This window comes from Vulpes vulpes, chromosome 2, assembly GCF_048418805.1.
Source record: "Vulpes vulpes isolate BD-2025 chromosome 2, VulVul3, whole genome shotgun sequence".
Taxonomy (NCBI): Eukaryota; Metazoa; Chordata; class Mammalia; order Carnivora; family Canidae; genus Vulpes; species Vulpes vulpes.
In genome coordinates this window covers 89539626-89555490 of record NC_132781.1, presented here as the reverse complement: position 1 = coordinate 89555490, position 15865 = coordinate 89539626, and the positions used below count along the sequence as shown (strand labels likewise).

The 15865-nt window shown below is 39.4% G+C and overlaps 1 protein-coding gene and 1 non-coding gene across 48 annotated transcripts in view; both read right to left on the bottom strand.

Moving 5' to 3' along the window:
* The window catches only part of PARD3 (par-3 family cell polarity regulator), a 646585-nt gene that overhangs the window by 7677 nt on the left and 623043 nt on the right, over nucleotides 1–15865 (bottom strand). For all 47 annotated transcript variants that reach the window (XR_011999915.1, XR_011999914.1, XR_011999912.1 and 44 more), the window contains 2 exons: nucleotides 13065–13185; nucleotides 631–758 (listed from right to left, as the gene is read on the bottom strand). Coding sequence is in view for 42 of the 47 variants with exons in the window: in XM_072749213.1 (XP_072605314.1) it covers nucleotides 631–758; nucleotides 13065–13185 (249 nt within the window). In the remaining 5 variants the exon portion in view is untranslated. The remainder of the gene's footprint in view (nucleotides 1–630; nucleotides 759–13064; nucleotides 13186–15865) is intronic.
* Nucleotides 7627–7732, bottom strand: LOC112921674 (U6 spliceosomal RNA). Its single transcript, XR_003235288.1, has one exon. It is a non-coding gene; the product is annotated as a U6 spliceosomal RNA (small nuclear RNA).

Below are 15865 nucleotides of genomic sequence, written 5' to 3'. Positions count from 1 at the left end.
GAATGTTTTTAAATACTTTTATTCTTTCTTGTGCATGGAGGAAATACTTACGGTGGAACAATGGCTATCATTTCAGTGTCACCTGAGCACTGTCCAGGCCCTGGGCAGAAAATCCCCAGGGCAGAGCTACCTCCATGTGGGGAGCCTGGTGGAGAGACCTTCTGACTTGTCAGCTAATGAGGTGGCATTCCTGGGACTCTAAGGATCAGCACGGAGCAAAAGCAAGGATGGCAGGAAAGCAGGACAGCAGGAGAGACCCCAACATGAGTAGAGGCCCCGGAGCAGTCACCCGCCCTTTCACAGAGCCCTAGATTTACACGCTACCAGATACCTCATTACCCTACAGCCAGGCAAAATAAGAGCTAGCTTCCCATGTCTTCCCGATCCCAGACATGAGCCTTCAGCGTAGTACTCAGAGCATCTTGCTCACACCTGGGGAGCTCTAGGTTTGCTCCTCCAACACCTTTTCTTTGCGGTCATCTTGCCACACAGTGTGGCGGCCACGCAGGCAGAGCCAGGCTGCCAGCCTGCAAGCCCCGCTTCCTTGTAGGACTACCGTGCGTGGGCCGGAGAAGCCTGTGCAATTCTGCAAAGGGCCGGAGGCTGGGACCTGGGGCAGGGGCGTCGTACCGGGGCAGCGAGCTGTACTGGCGCTGGGCCTGCTGGAAGCCGTCGCGCTCCTCCTGTCGCTGGCGCTGCATCTGCACCTCCACCGACACCGAGTGCCTGCCGCTCTGCGCTGCTGCCCGGGAGCTCGGCTGCAGGAGGGAATGCAAACTGGTTAGCAAGAGATGAGTTATGGCTATCGCGGGGCCCGCTCACCACATTTCCAGTCTTTTTTTTTTTTTTAAGATTTATTTATTCATTCATACATTCATTCATTCATCTGTGACACACACAGAGAGGCAGAAACATAGGCAGAGGGAGAAGCAGGCTCCATCTCAGGAGGAACTCGATCCTAGGACCCCGGGATCATGACATGAACCGAAGGCAGATGCTCAACCACTGAGCCACCCAGGCGACCCCCTAATTTTTATTCTTAAGGATGGACTTAGAAACGTGTTATGTAATTTTTTAAAAGTCAATGGCAATTTTCTCAAGTGTGAGAAAAGAGGCATCTATTTGCTCTTATCAGCCCCAAATAGTCAAGCACCTTAAATTGTGATTATGGCTTTAAAATGGTCCAAAACTGAGAGACAACTTTTGCCAGTCTTCCTGATGAGGTCTGGCAAATACCAACATGAGAGACCAGTTTGCATCCCTTGTGTATCCGGCAAACATCGGGAAGCCAGGCTGCTCAGGAGACCAGGAGTAATGTAGACAAGCCAATAAAAATTTATTACAATAATTCACAGAAGCGGGCAAGTTCTTGAGAATTGGCTGTGCTGGTGAATTTTTCAGCAGTTACATATTTTAGTCTAGCAACAGACTTACAATATAGCTGATTCCCCTTTTGTTAAAGGATGACAGTTAAATTTTGAACCGGGACTGGTTGACACTAGGCCCAGCTAGCCACAGACAGCTCTCCTCTGCCCACAGATGGTGGGAACGGCAAACCTCATCGAAAGAATAAACCCCAAAGCTAAGAACTACTTGAATGGGCTATGAGATAACACATTTTACCTCAGTTATTAGAAAAAGGCATTTTTACCCGGGTTAATTATATTCTATAGGGCAACTTCACTCCTTCTGGCTAAACACATTGGCTGGCGGGTCATCTACTGATTGCTGCCTCTCAGCAAAATCAGATACTGGTTGTATATATTGTGCTGTGCGGACCAAGCCCATGTGGATGTTTCAGCTTCTCACTGACAGTTTTTGGCTTACCTTCTAGATCTGCCCTTTAAAAATGAAAGTAGCTCTGCTCAAAATAGACAACGAGATGCCTCTAACTTTACAAAGCACCCGAAAATGGTTTATCTTAGCATTGGTGGCATTCACTAAGTAACCTACTTTGGCACTTGCAGACCTCTGCTCCCCTTTGTGTTATACAATACTGTGTAATAGGCATATTCTGAGTGAAGAATGTCTCTTAAAAACAAGCTATCAATTTTCTCTGAGAGCTGAAAACCAATGGCAGACTTTGACTCGACACTAATTTCCTAAAATAACAGAGTCTTCGCATTCATTTGGAGGGCTGGAAGATAACATGCGGGCTTGTTACTTAAGGAGTGGCTCCTCTGGTTGGCTTTTGTGTGAACAGAAAGAAAGCATCGTCTATTGTCCTCTTTCTGCCTGGCCAGCATTATCTTGTTTGTTGGTAAGCAATCAGAAGGCAATGTACAGGACAGAGATTTCCAAGCATATGGGCAAAGTCCGCGAGCATATTAAAAATATCCCGATACAAAAATAATGTGCGAAGAGATTAGGCTTTACAATACCCTAGTCTCTACTAGTGGATGTTTATAACCACACTCACTGGAACAAATGTGTGTTCTGAGACCCGCTCCACAACACCGTTCAAATAACACATCAGCGATGCCTTCAGCAAGGAAAACACTTTGCAGAGTGAGTTCTGCTTATGCAAACAAAGCATCAACCAATTGTTCATCAACTATATTAAAGAAGATGGACATTTTCTTTCATTACGCTTGGTGAGGCTGGCCAGAAAGAGAACTGGGTGGTTCTATTGTTCATGGTGAGGCATGGGAAGCTTGAGAGAAGCTACTGGACAAAGGGAAAGCAAAGCAAGAAAATACTACACAATTGCCTTTATGCCCTCGAAAGAACCATGTTTCCCTTGCGTTTTCACTCAGTGTAAGCTATATACATGTGTCAAGCAGTTTTGAAAGATCTGGCATTCTGCAGTAGGATTTAGTAACCAGCTTTTTAAGCTCATGCTGTTCTGTGACACACTGCTTGTGGAGATGTGAAAAGAAAATGCAAGGTCTTGTAGAAATTTCAGGTGTATTTTTAAGTTGTTTCTCCCAGAGGCCTGAAATTTTGATTCTGACAGAAAAGAAAAAAAAAAAGATGTTGAAAGGCTTTTGTTTCCTCAAGTGTGTGGTTTCCGACACTGTTCACCTCAAACCTTATCAAGTGGCAAGCATCAAGTTGGATCTTGATGAACTCCAATAATAAAATTATCATTACACAGGATCTGAAAACTTAATATGAATGAATGAGTTTAGTATCAGCAAACTGACATGTCATACTGGTTTGCCCACTATGATGAAATATAAACCTTAGCCTTACCATGAATATTTCATGCCATTTCTCTTTTCAAAGCATGCAAATGGGTAGGTTAGAATCACTCTTATCCTTAAGACGAAACGTTTCTGAGCCACAGAATTCGAGGAAGATTGTATATGTGAGCAGTCCGGAGCAACAATTAGCTACAGCAAGCAACTAACTAACAACAACTAACAACTTGTTAAGCAACAACTAGCTAAATTCATCATGGCAGGTTTCATACTTAGCCCAAATCAAAAATAACCTAATTCATGATTTCAACAACAATCACATAAACATGTAAATTGGGGGAACAGTAGTATAATAGACAATCCTGACTGGGGTTCCCATCTCTGTGGCCAAAGTAGAATAATGTGTCTGGAGATCAAAATCACAAAAATAAAGAAATGAAGAAAGGCAATTTGTAACCCCAGAGAGAAGTGCAGGTTTCAAATAAAACAGCATGAACAACCACAACAAAGTAACGTGTACAGGGAGACACACAGGTAAATTACAGTTGTAATAATTCTGGAGATTCCCCAGCCAATAAGGCAGTAGCTCTGTTCTTGGAGAGTGCAAATTACAAATAACCTGGCCTTGTCTGTGATGAAACTTGTGACAAGCAATGACCTTTCAAGTAAAAAAATTGCCAAGGTTGCCAAGGCCATATTAATGTAGAGGTTGTAAATAGAAATAAATACATAGTTATCTGTTACATAGTACACTGGAGGGCCCTGATACATGAATCTCTTCATGGCTTATGTTTAATACCACAAGTGAAAACCATGCATGTGACTTTTATAAGTGAGCTATAAAGTGCTGGTCTTTATCATGACCACAGAGAGACACTATGTATACTATACAAACAACTACATAAAGTTTGGAAGAGCTACACAATTCACTGTCACTTACTAGTGTAAAACAAAATATTAAAAATATCTTCTACATAGTGTTTTCATTAAATTAAGTCATTAAGCATTCTTCTCCAGTTAAACAAACTCATTCTTCTTTTTCCAAATTAAAAATAAACAAAAAAAAATAAAAACACATAACCAAAACTGTTAACAATTAATAAAGAACAAAATAAATATGTACCATACAAAGTTACAGTACCAGTTAGAATAGGCAAAACTGTAAGACTTTTAGAGCTTAATATACAACTGCATGTGTCACATATGAAATAAAATTCATTACTGTTTTATAACACTTATAGAAAATAATTTTTAAATACTCTGATTTTTTTCACATAAAGAAAGTAGCATATAAGCATATGTGTGTATGCACCTGTATATGTTCACATATACACACGTATGTGCTATTCTTATAAATAATATGCTTTTTAAGGAGAGAGAGGGAGAGGGAAAGAGGGGCGTTGGGAGGACATAGGTAGAGGGGGAGAGAGAATCTTAAGCAGGCTGCATACCTAGCACAGAGCCTCAATCTCACAACCCTGAGATTCATGACAGGAGCTGAAATAAGAGTTGGGTGCTTAACTGACTGAGCCATCCGGGTGCCCTTATAGATGATAGTTTTGAGTGAGTTTTCTATTTAAATCATGAATGATAAAAATTTTCCAATTTTCCCTTACGTTCAAAGGGCACATGTTGAAAACAAAAATAAGATACAAGAAGTCTGTCTGCTTCAGGGGAAGAGCTATGGTGAACATGATGACCACGATGACTAAAAGAACATACCGCCCACCTGAGATCTGGAGTCTCCATTTCAGCAATACAAATGTGCTGTAACCCTAAAATAAATCCCACATGCTGATAAAAATGGTAATTTACAGATTTGGTAAAGGGTAGGAAGAACTGTTATACCATTGAATCACATAAAAAGTGTAAAACATTTACTCTGTTTAAAAGTGGCAAATGCTAATATTGGTACTTATTTCCTGGTAGCAGACTCATTTAAAACTTTTAATCAAGACAAAGTTAACTTTTATCTATTGATCCTGCCTTCACAGCCCTCCACCCCTTCCCCATCACACAAGATATTTTTACAACTATTGATCGACCTCTGGTGGGTTCTGAATGTTAAAAAGCTTAATTGCTACTAATGATGTGAGTAATGCTCGAAAAATCTGCAGAGCATGCCAGTTTTCCTCATAAAGATTTTATAAATTCATGTTTGATTTTTACACATGGTTTATCTCCATCTCCTCTTTCCTAACCAGTGTTTGGAGCTATTTCCCCCTGCTAAAACAGCAAGCATGTTGAAAATAAAGGGTAGCCCTACAGAACAAGCCAGCTCTCTAGTGTCACGTGCTAACAATGACCAAAAGCAGCTTCACTTGTTTCTACCACCTGAGGCCTCCGTGGGTAGCATGGGCCAGGCGTCATGGAGCCTTTGGCTGGGGTCATGGGTCATGGGCAAGGGGCCACAAAAAAGGGATCTACTTTGCTGCAGCACCGAGGCTTTGGCCATGAGTAAAGGGGTCCCCTGTGCTGCAGGAATGGCTTTCTCCAGGTTGATTTCCCAGGGAGCTGATTTCCATCCTTTCTGAACTGCAAGGCTATTAACCAAGACAGTATTTCTTGAGTCAAGGCATGGAGCCCCATATAAGGAAATCACAGCAGACCCTTGAAGTCTTAAAAAAGATGAAAACAAAAACAAAAACATCACTTTCTCAAATTCCCCAGGTACAGGGAAGGCAATCTAGGCATGCAGGGTGGATGTGTACTACAGACTGGCTCTCCAATTAAAGCAGACAAAGCCCTAAAATGGGAAGACGGGCCATTAAAAGTCCAGGATAGAAAAATGGAGAAAAGGACGGATTTTTTTGTTGTTGTTGTTTAAAGACAGACAGGAAGAAAGCTTGGGGGAAAAGAGGGTATTCACATCGTAGAGGATCAATTTTCCATCTGAAGGACTAAACTACTTTCCAGTCACTACCAACCCAGGATGGAAAGGATTTAGCAATGTAGCTATTATAGGCTCCATTATCCCATCTATCAACCGCCTCAGCCAGCAAGCCTCCTTGTGGGCAACACTCAGGTATCTGCAAAGTTTTAACAGTGTACTATACTTATGTCTGAAGCCTGCAATTTAATTCTTTTAAAAGCAACACTAAGTCCTGTCCATATCTGAGCTCTGTGATAATAACCCTAACCTCAGCTACTGTTCCATTATCTTAAGAAAGAATTAGAACAACTTGCTGCTTTATTTATGTTGCACCTGGCACTACACAGGTAAGAAGTTGCTTTTTCTCCTTCTTCTTCCTCTTCTTCTCTTACCCAACTTGGGAGAGAATTCACTTCAATTATAGAGCTAAGGAAATTTTCTGGGACTCTGCTCATCTAAAGACCTTTTGTGCCTCAAATCAGCTCCCCCCAGGCCCAAACATTATTTTGAACAAAAGCCCAGGAACAGGTGCATTCCACACTGCTAGAGTTTAGGGAGAACATTTTGAAAATGGATGAATTGAAAAGGGCTACTTGGATGAATTTCTGCAGCATCGCTCTCTGTATGTAATTGGCTTGGATCTTTTTCTATATGATACATCTGGTTGTACTTTGTGTGTGGCATTTCCAACCAGCATGACAATTTCAACTGCTATGGACTAAGATGGACACACAGTTTGAAGATGAATTTGTAGTTCCTTAAAACTGATTACAAACCATTCCAATGGGTGAGATCATGGTCTCATCCTTTCCAAACACAGTGACTTTTCAAGGTCAGAGTACATACAGAAAAAGAAAAAAGAATCTAAGACACTCAAAGCTCATTTTGTAAAACACATAATAAAAACCATAGACCCAGCAACATTTTGAACAAGTGAGAAGCTCTTAAGGCAACATTGAGAATTGGTATGAAAATTAATACACTAAGTAGAGTTGCAGTCACTTTAAGCTCATTCATATGATCAGTAGAGTACACAGCAAGATCTCAACTGTTTGAAAAGAAAAAGAAAAGGTCAACATCTGACCCACAATTTAGAAAATTATTCCATTCCTAAAGTAATCAGCTTGTCATCCAAATAATTCCCTCCTCATTCATTATAGGAAACGGTAATACATGCCAAGTGGTTGGTATAAAGTTGCTTCAGCATTTTGATATACAATAACTTGGTCTATGACCTTCAGCAGGTGAGTTTCTGGATATATAAGATTTTCTCAAACGTTTTTTCCTAACATGATTGTATTAAGTAGATAATATCGAAATGTATGCCAACATATTCCCCACTTCCATTAATAAAAAAAAAAATCTTATAAAGGAACCAAAATAAATATCAAATCATTTCCACATCTCCCCATGAAAAACATCTACAGCTAAGTAGGAAATGCTCATTTAGCTTCATACAAACTTGGACATTTTGCAAGTGGATACAATGTCACCAACCAGAAAAAGTCCAATCAATCTTAGTTCCTAAATCTGTTTCTCTCTTTCCTAAAGTTATATATTTAAAATATATTCCAACTTCAATGAGGTGTTCTTTCTTTTCTTTTTCTTTTTTTGAGTATGGAATGCTTCATGCATTTGCACATCATCCTTGCACAGGGGCCATGCTGATCTTCTCTGTATAGTTCCAATTTCAGTACATGTGCAGCCCAGTAAGCACTAAGTCTTCTTTCAAGCCTTTCCTAACTACCCACACTGATTTGGCCATGGCTCTTCTGTGCTTAATACTCCATGCACACCTGTATCATAAACTGTACAACATATTCTTTTCCTTTGGATGAGCTCAACTGTAGGGGGGGGTAGTCTTTCTTTCCTGTCATTGTTCTCCAGAACCAAACACAATGACTACAACATAGTAATAAACACTCAATAAATTTGATCAATTAAATAATTAATTAAACAGTAATGTTACCAATACGCTGGTTTGAAATCTATATTCCCAAGTAAAGGAAAGTACGATTCTGCTACTCCTCGTGGTATGGTATGGGGACTGAGAAACCCATGCAGGGTCTTGTAGATTAGAACTCTGTGTTTGAGAACCATTTTCATATACGGTTAGTTTTCTCTTTCACTGTACTCTTTCCTCTTTTCAGCCTTTCTGCACAAATATAGATAGCTAAGGATGTTTACCACACATCAAAAAGAATCCTGCTTCAAATCAATCAACATGATACATTACATCAATAAGAGAAAGAATAAAAATCATATGATCATTTCAGTAGTTGCAGAAAAAAAAACATCTGACAAAGTACAACATCCACTCATGATAAAAACCCTCAACAAAATGGGCCTAGAGGGAACATACCTCAACATAATAGAGGCCATCTATGGAAAAACCCCCAGTGAATGTCATACTCAATGGGATAACTGAGAGATTTTCACCGAAGGTCAGGAACAAGATGGGAATGTCCACTCCCACCACTTTTATTTTGCATAGTGCAGAAGTCCTAGCCTCAGCAATCAGACAACAAAAAGAAAAAAAAGGCACCCCAAATGGTAAGAAAGAAATAAAACTTTCACTATTTCCAGGTGACATACTATATATAGAAAACCTAAAAGACTCCACCAAAAAACTATGAGAACTGATAAATGTGTTCATTAAAGTCACAAGATACAAAACCAATGTATAGAGAAATCTGTTGCATTTCTATACACTAATAATAAAGCAGTAGAAAGAGAAAATAAGAGAACAATCTCATTTACAATTGCACTGAAACAATAAAATATTCAGGAATAGGCTTAATTAACCAAAGAGGTGAAAGAGCTGTATTCTAATACTATAAAATGTTGATGAAAGAAACTAAAGAAGACACAAAGAAATGTAAAGACATTCGATGCAGAACAAACATTGTTAAAATGTATATACTACCCAAAGCAATCTACACGTTTAGTGTAATCCCTATAAAATACCAACAGCATTTTTCATAGAACTAGAGCAAACAATCCTAAAATCTGTATGGAATCACAAAAGACCCCAAGTAGCCAAAGAAACTTTGAAAAAGAAAAGCAGAACTAAAGGTATCACAATGCCAGACATCAACATATATTACAAAGCTGTAAAGATCAAGACAGTATGGTACTGGCACAAAAGTAGACAGAAGATGGATCAGAATAGAAAACCCAGAAATGAATTCACTATTATGTGGTCAATTAATCCTCATTGAAACAGGAAAGAGTACCCAGTGGGAAAAACACAGTCTCTTCAACAAATGGTATTGTTAAACTGAACAGCCACATGCAGAAGAATGAAACTGGACCCCTTTCGTACACCATACACAAAAATAAACTCAAAATGGATTAATAGACCCTAAAGTGAGACCTGAAACCATAAAAATCCTACAGGCATAATACAGGCAGTAATTCTCTGACATTGGCCATAGCAACATATTTCTAGATATGTCTCCTGAGACAAGTGAAATAAAAGCAAAAATAAACAATTAGAGCTATAAAAACTATTTATCAAAATAAAAAGCTCCTGCACAGCAAAGGAAATAATGAACAAAACTAAAAGGTAGCCTACTGAATGGGTGAAGATATTTGCAAATGATACATCCCCCAAAAAAGGGTTAGTATCAAAAGATATATAAAGAACTGACACAACTCAATACTGAAAAAACAAATGGTCCAATTAAACAATGGGTGTAAGACATGAACAGACATTTGTCCAAAGAAGATATCCAGACACATGAAAAGATGCTCAACATTACTCATCATCAGGGAAATGCAAATCAAAACTACAATGAGGTATCACCTCACACCTGTCAGAATGGCTAAAATTAACAACACAGGAAGTAACAGGTGATGTCAAGGATGCAGAGAAAAGGGAACACTCATGCACTGTAGAAGAAAATGTAAACTAGTGCAGCCACTCTGAAAAATAGCATGGAGGTTCCTCAAAAAGTTAAAAACAGAACTACCTTATGACCCACTAATTGCATTACTGAGTATTTACCCAAAGAATACGAGGACACTAATTCAAAGGGATACATGCACCCCTATGTTTACTGTGGCATTATTTACAATACCTAATTATGGAAGCAGCCCAAGTGTTTGCTGATAGATGAATGGATTAAGAAGATGTAGGATACACACAATGGAGTATTATTCAGCCATCAGAAGGAATGAAATCTTGCCATTTGCAATGACATAGGTGTATAATGCTAAGGGAAATCAGAGAAAGATAAATACCATATTTTCACTCATACGTGAAATTTAATAAACTAAACAAACGAGCAAAGGAAAAGAGAGAGAGAAAAACCAAGAAACACTCTTAACTATAGAGAACAAACTGATGGTTACCAAAGAGGAGGTGGGTGGCGGATGGGTGAAATAGGTGATGGGGACTAAGGAGGGCACCTGTTGTGATGAGCAACTGGTGCTTTATGGAAGTGTTGAATTACTATATTGTACACCTGAAACTAATGTAACACTATGTGAACTAGACTGGAATTAAAAGAAAAGAATCCTGCTTTAGGAAACCTGGTAGAAAGAGACTGAGTCAATTCTGTCAAACAATATAAATAGATTAACATAATTCTGTCACATTGCTACCTCGGAATGACTCAATTTACTTGATCATCTAAAAAATAAATGTCTTAGAAAAACAATCCATTAATAGTGTTGGAGAAACACAATTAGAGATTTTCTTAGATGCTATATCTGCCGAACTTGTTTTATAACCTCCCAAAGTTAGGCTAGGATTGATTTCATGAGGAGTTTTGATTCTTGGATGTTGGTCTCATGTTGCCGAGTGCCTGCTCTAAGGCTCCACCTTTCTCGCTTGAGCAGAGGTAAAGCCCTTCAAATTAGCACCTCTTCTCCCATTTTTCCTTCTTCTCCTTTCTCAAAATTATCTCCCCCAGACTCCAGTTTGATCAACAAACCCCACAGTCAAAATGTTTATAGGTTTCCAGCCTTGTTTAGAGTATTGAGGCTGCTGGATTTTAGGACCATAAAGGACCTCAGGGACGACTTAAGCTCTAGTTTGGTGCTCCTCCAAGTTAACAGGCTTCAGAATGACTTCTCCAGGGCTTGTCAAAATACAGGTCCCTGGGCCTACAGAGGGTCAGATCCAGTCAGACCAAGGACCAAGAATGTGCAATTAGTACAAGCTCCCAAGTGATACTCAAGGCGCTGGTCCGTGCACCATACTTGGAGAAGCTTTGCTTGTATCTGCTTTACTTTATGCACTCAGCTTCTTCTTAAATTTTCGTTTTAAAGCATTTATTTATTTATTTATTTATTTATTTATTTATTTATTTACTCATTCATTCATTCATTCATTCATTCATTCATTCATATGAGAGAGAGAAAGGGGAAGAGACACGGGTGGTGGGAAGCAGGCTCCCCGCAGGAGAGCCGATGTGGGACTCGATCCTGGACCCCGGGATCACGCCCTGGGTCAAAGGCAAACGCTCAACCGCTGAGCCACCCAGGCATCCCCTCTTAAATTTTCATCTTAACAGAGGATTTAATAACTGACACTCAACCATCTACTCTAATTCTCTTGGTTTACAACATGAGAAAGCAGGCCTGAAGTGCCAGGTCACCTGGCCAGAGGGCCTGTGCTCTGTCCTAATACCACCTCTCTTCAAACTTCCAATTTACCTTTGAAGCCTCCACCTACATTTCTACCTTTATCTCTCCCTCCCTACAAAATAACCAACTTCTCAATTCTGGGTCAGTTGTGTACATACCCTTTCCCAGATAAATCAGGATGTTTTTTTTCACCTTAAGCTTTCTCTAACACTACTCTTCCTTTTAGCCCCACTTTGCTAAATACCTAGTGTAATTATAATCCCAACACTTTGAACTGAACTCCTTAACCATTTGAGCCCTAATCTCTCATCTACTTCAGGAACTCACATGGATGGCATACTTTGACCTCAAATCATCCAGAACTGTCCTACACCCAAGATCCTAGACTCTAAAACATATATTGTTTTGACCACAGCCTCCTAGGCTTTCTAACCCCAAATCACCAAGCCTTCTTGCATCCTCCCAGGCAACGGGGTAATGCTTCCTTGAGCTGTACTCAGCACACTATCCAGCCTGGGTGATGCTCCACTAGCATCTTCCCCAGGCCTCCAGAGTGCCTTCCCTGACTTTCTGTTGTGTCTGTCTTGCCAATCCCCATCATCAGTTTTTTGAATTAATCAAAATACTTTACTTCTATTTCCAGTCCTCTAAGCATTGTTGGCTATGGTCACAGTCCCATGTTGACCAGACTTACCAATACTCTCAGCTAGAACTTCCTACCTCAAACAGCTTGTATATTCATCTCTAATTGACTCTCAAGTTTCCAAAGAGATTCTTCAAAATTCCCGTCATCTTGGATGCCCTCAAATCTACACCAATGCCTCCAATTCCCAGAAGTGCCATCACCTCCAAGGCAAAACACAAAAAGGAGAGCACAAGTCTGAGGCAGAAGAGGATTAGAGTGCCACACTGTAGAATCTGGACTCCCTTGTGGGCATCGAGAAGACATTCAAAGTTCTGCTTTAGAAAAATCACTGTGATGGCTGCAGAACAGGGGTATGGGCTGAGGAACCAGCAGGACTCAACAAACACACAAAGGGAATGAGGGAGAATAATCAAGAATTGCTAAATACTGTACTTTGTGTGTGATAGATATACAATAGACATGTGTTGAACTAATTTATTCTGGCTCCAATTCTGAGAAAAATGTATATAGAAAAATATTTACTACACTTAAAAATAAAAAGTGCATAGTTGAGAGCAGAATCCTTTTCTATGTCTTGTCATAAGGCAAATGAGACTGATTATGCAATGGACAGATGGTGCAACAAGATATAAAATGAAATTAGCAATGATGAAACCCAGATGGAAATGAAGGAAAGGTCAATATGTTAAAGGTCAAAGGAATTTGGCTCCATCTTGTCTTGTTTCATAAAGGACGAAGGTCAGAACTTAGTGGCTCTTTCTGCAGGCGAGTTGTCAGACTCTGCTGTGCTGCAGAACCAAATACTCACCCAGGGTTGTTCAAAGCTATAGGTACGGCGCCGATCTTCTACATCTTCATCCTGCTTTGCTTGCTGAAATTCTTGCCGTAGACGCTGTATCCGATCATGGTTGCTAGGAGTTGATCTGTTGCTAAAAGAGAGAAGGGGCAACAATGAACACCCTTCAGAGATACAATCTGTGAATTGCAGTTGCTAGGGAAAGAAATGGCAGCTTGCTGTGGAATGACACTGTTTAAGAGGCAGTGAACTTATAAAACAATATCTGGGCATTTAAAATGTTTTCATTTTGTTCTTATGATTAAGACTTATTAAAGTTATTATAGACAGACATTCAAGAGGGCAAGCAGTATTTTTAGACATTCCTCTTTTCTGCAGTATTTTAAAAGCCTCATTTCCTTTCTGTAATCTGGCAAGGTGCTGGCAGCAAAAATTTTTTGGAAAGGACATTGTATTAAAAGTCAGAAATACCAGGGTCCTGTCCTAGCTCTTCCACCTTCTTAGACCAAGGTACTTAATACCTCTGAGTTATGGGGTTCTTTATATATGAAGTAGACATGACAATCGTTTCTGCTCTAAGTATCATAGTTGCAACAATCAAGATAATAACATTCAATACAGCTTTACAAACGTGCAGTATTCTTTTCAGAATGCCACCATATGAAGTTCTTCTTTAGGAGTTATCAGAGATCTATACACAAAATGCAGTTCTCACAGCATAAATGAAGAGCATTTTAAAAATAACTTTGGGGGACACCTGGGTGGCTCAGTGGTTGAGCATCTGCCTTTGGTTCAGGGCGTGATCCCAGTCCCAGGGATCAAGTCCCACACTGGGCTCCTGCAGGAGCCTGCTTCTTCTCCCTCTGTCTGTGTCTTTCCCTCTCTCTGTGTCTCTCATGAATAAATAAATAAAATCCTAAATACATACATACATACATACATACATAAAACAAACTTTGGGTGGTAGTCTGGTTTCACAAGTTAGTTGATAATGTTGCCTTCTTTTTTATAGCATTAAATTTTATTTAATTATCACAAAAAGCTTATAAGGTAGGTACAGATGGTAGTATCTCTCTCTCTCTCTCATTCTCTCTCTCTCTCTCTCTCTCTCTCACACACACACACACACACACACACACAAATGTAGAAACCGACATTCAAAGAAGATAAACGTGACTTGTTTGAAGTCTGCCAGCTGGTCAATGGGGAGGTGAGACTGGAATCCAGATTTTTCTGGTGTCTAGTCCAGCCCTGGTTTCACCGTGCCATGTTGTATCACTTAGTAAAACAAATATTAGACTCCAAAGCCCCTGCTTTATAAAATCATACAGATTTTAAAAACAGTATTTTGCAAGAGGCTCCTGGGTGGCTTAGTGGTTGAGCATCGGCCTTTGGCTCAGGGCGTGGTCCTGGAATTGAGTCCCACATCGAGCTCCCCCTTGAGGAGCCTGCTTCTTCCTCTGCCTATGTCTCTGCCTCTCTCTCTCTCTCGTGTCTTTCATGAATATAAAATCTTTAAAAAAAAAAAAAGAAAAAAGAATAGCATCTTGCAAGAGTTGTAGTGACGACCAAGGTTAAAACAATCTTAAATCTCACGGCATTTCTGGTCTATGCCATCCCCCGAAGATGAAGGCATGTCCTATCAGGAGAGCTATTCAAGCACCTTAGGTACTTGCTGTCTCCCCAACAAAACATCAAACTCCTTGAGGACAAGGATTGAGCTTTATACTTATCACATATACCCTCCAAGCTGCTAGTAGAAAGGAGAGCAGTAAGCTATTAGCAGACTGGGTCTCTTCATTGAAAACATGTTGCCCTGGTTATCAATTTGAATCTGAGTTCTTCTGGCTACACATGCCACTGGGCACTGTAACTTGTGAGGGATAGCTTGGAAAGAGAAATTCTGTCATAGTAGAGCATATAAAATTCTCAAATTAATATACCTTCATACAATTCCATGTGTTTTGAGGAATTCCAAAGTTTAAAAATCTCAAATTAAAAATATTTGTATATAGGACAATATTAACATCTTCCAAGAATAAAAGATAGTCTTTCATCATTTAATCTACTGAGTAGATCCCTATCACCTTTATGTTTCTATTAATTTCATTAGAGCTTCTGGAACATTCTATGAATATTCTCAATTTGATTATTTTCCTAGTCAATAAAAGCCTGTTTTTCCTTTTTGCTTCTGACAGATATTTTGAACTGATTGCCCTGAGAACATTAAAGGTTAATGGGACTGTAAAATGTTCTACTTGACAAGACTTCAGTCCACATTTGGATACATCTTAAAACTTCCCTCCCATACTCTTGAGCTGAGCAGGTTGCTATTCCCATTGGCTTTTTTTTTTTTTAAGATTTTATTTATTTATTCTTGAGAGATACAGAGAGAGAGAGAAAGAGAGAGAGAGGTAGAGATATAGGCAGAGGGAGAAGCAGGCTCTATAAAGGGAGCCCAATGTGGGACTCGATCCCAGGACTCCAGGATCATGCCCTGGGCCGAAGGCAGGTTTTATTTTATTTTATTTTATTTTATTTTATTTTATTTTATTTTATTTTATTTTATTTACATTTATTTATTTATTTATTTATTTATTTATTTATTTATTTATTTATTTATTTATTTTTGAAGGCAGGTTTTAAACCGCTGAGCCACCCAGGGATCCCCTGCCACTGGCTTTTAAGGAACATACAAAGCATCTTATATTCTTGAACACATAAATTATTTTCAATAATGGTGGCCCAATGTAACACCTAAGCTCTGGAACCCCTTGCTCTCCATGTGAAACTGTGATAATGTAGGTATGAAG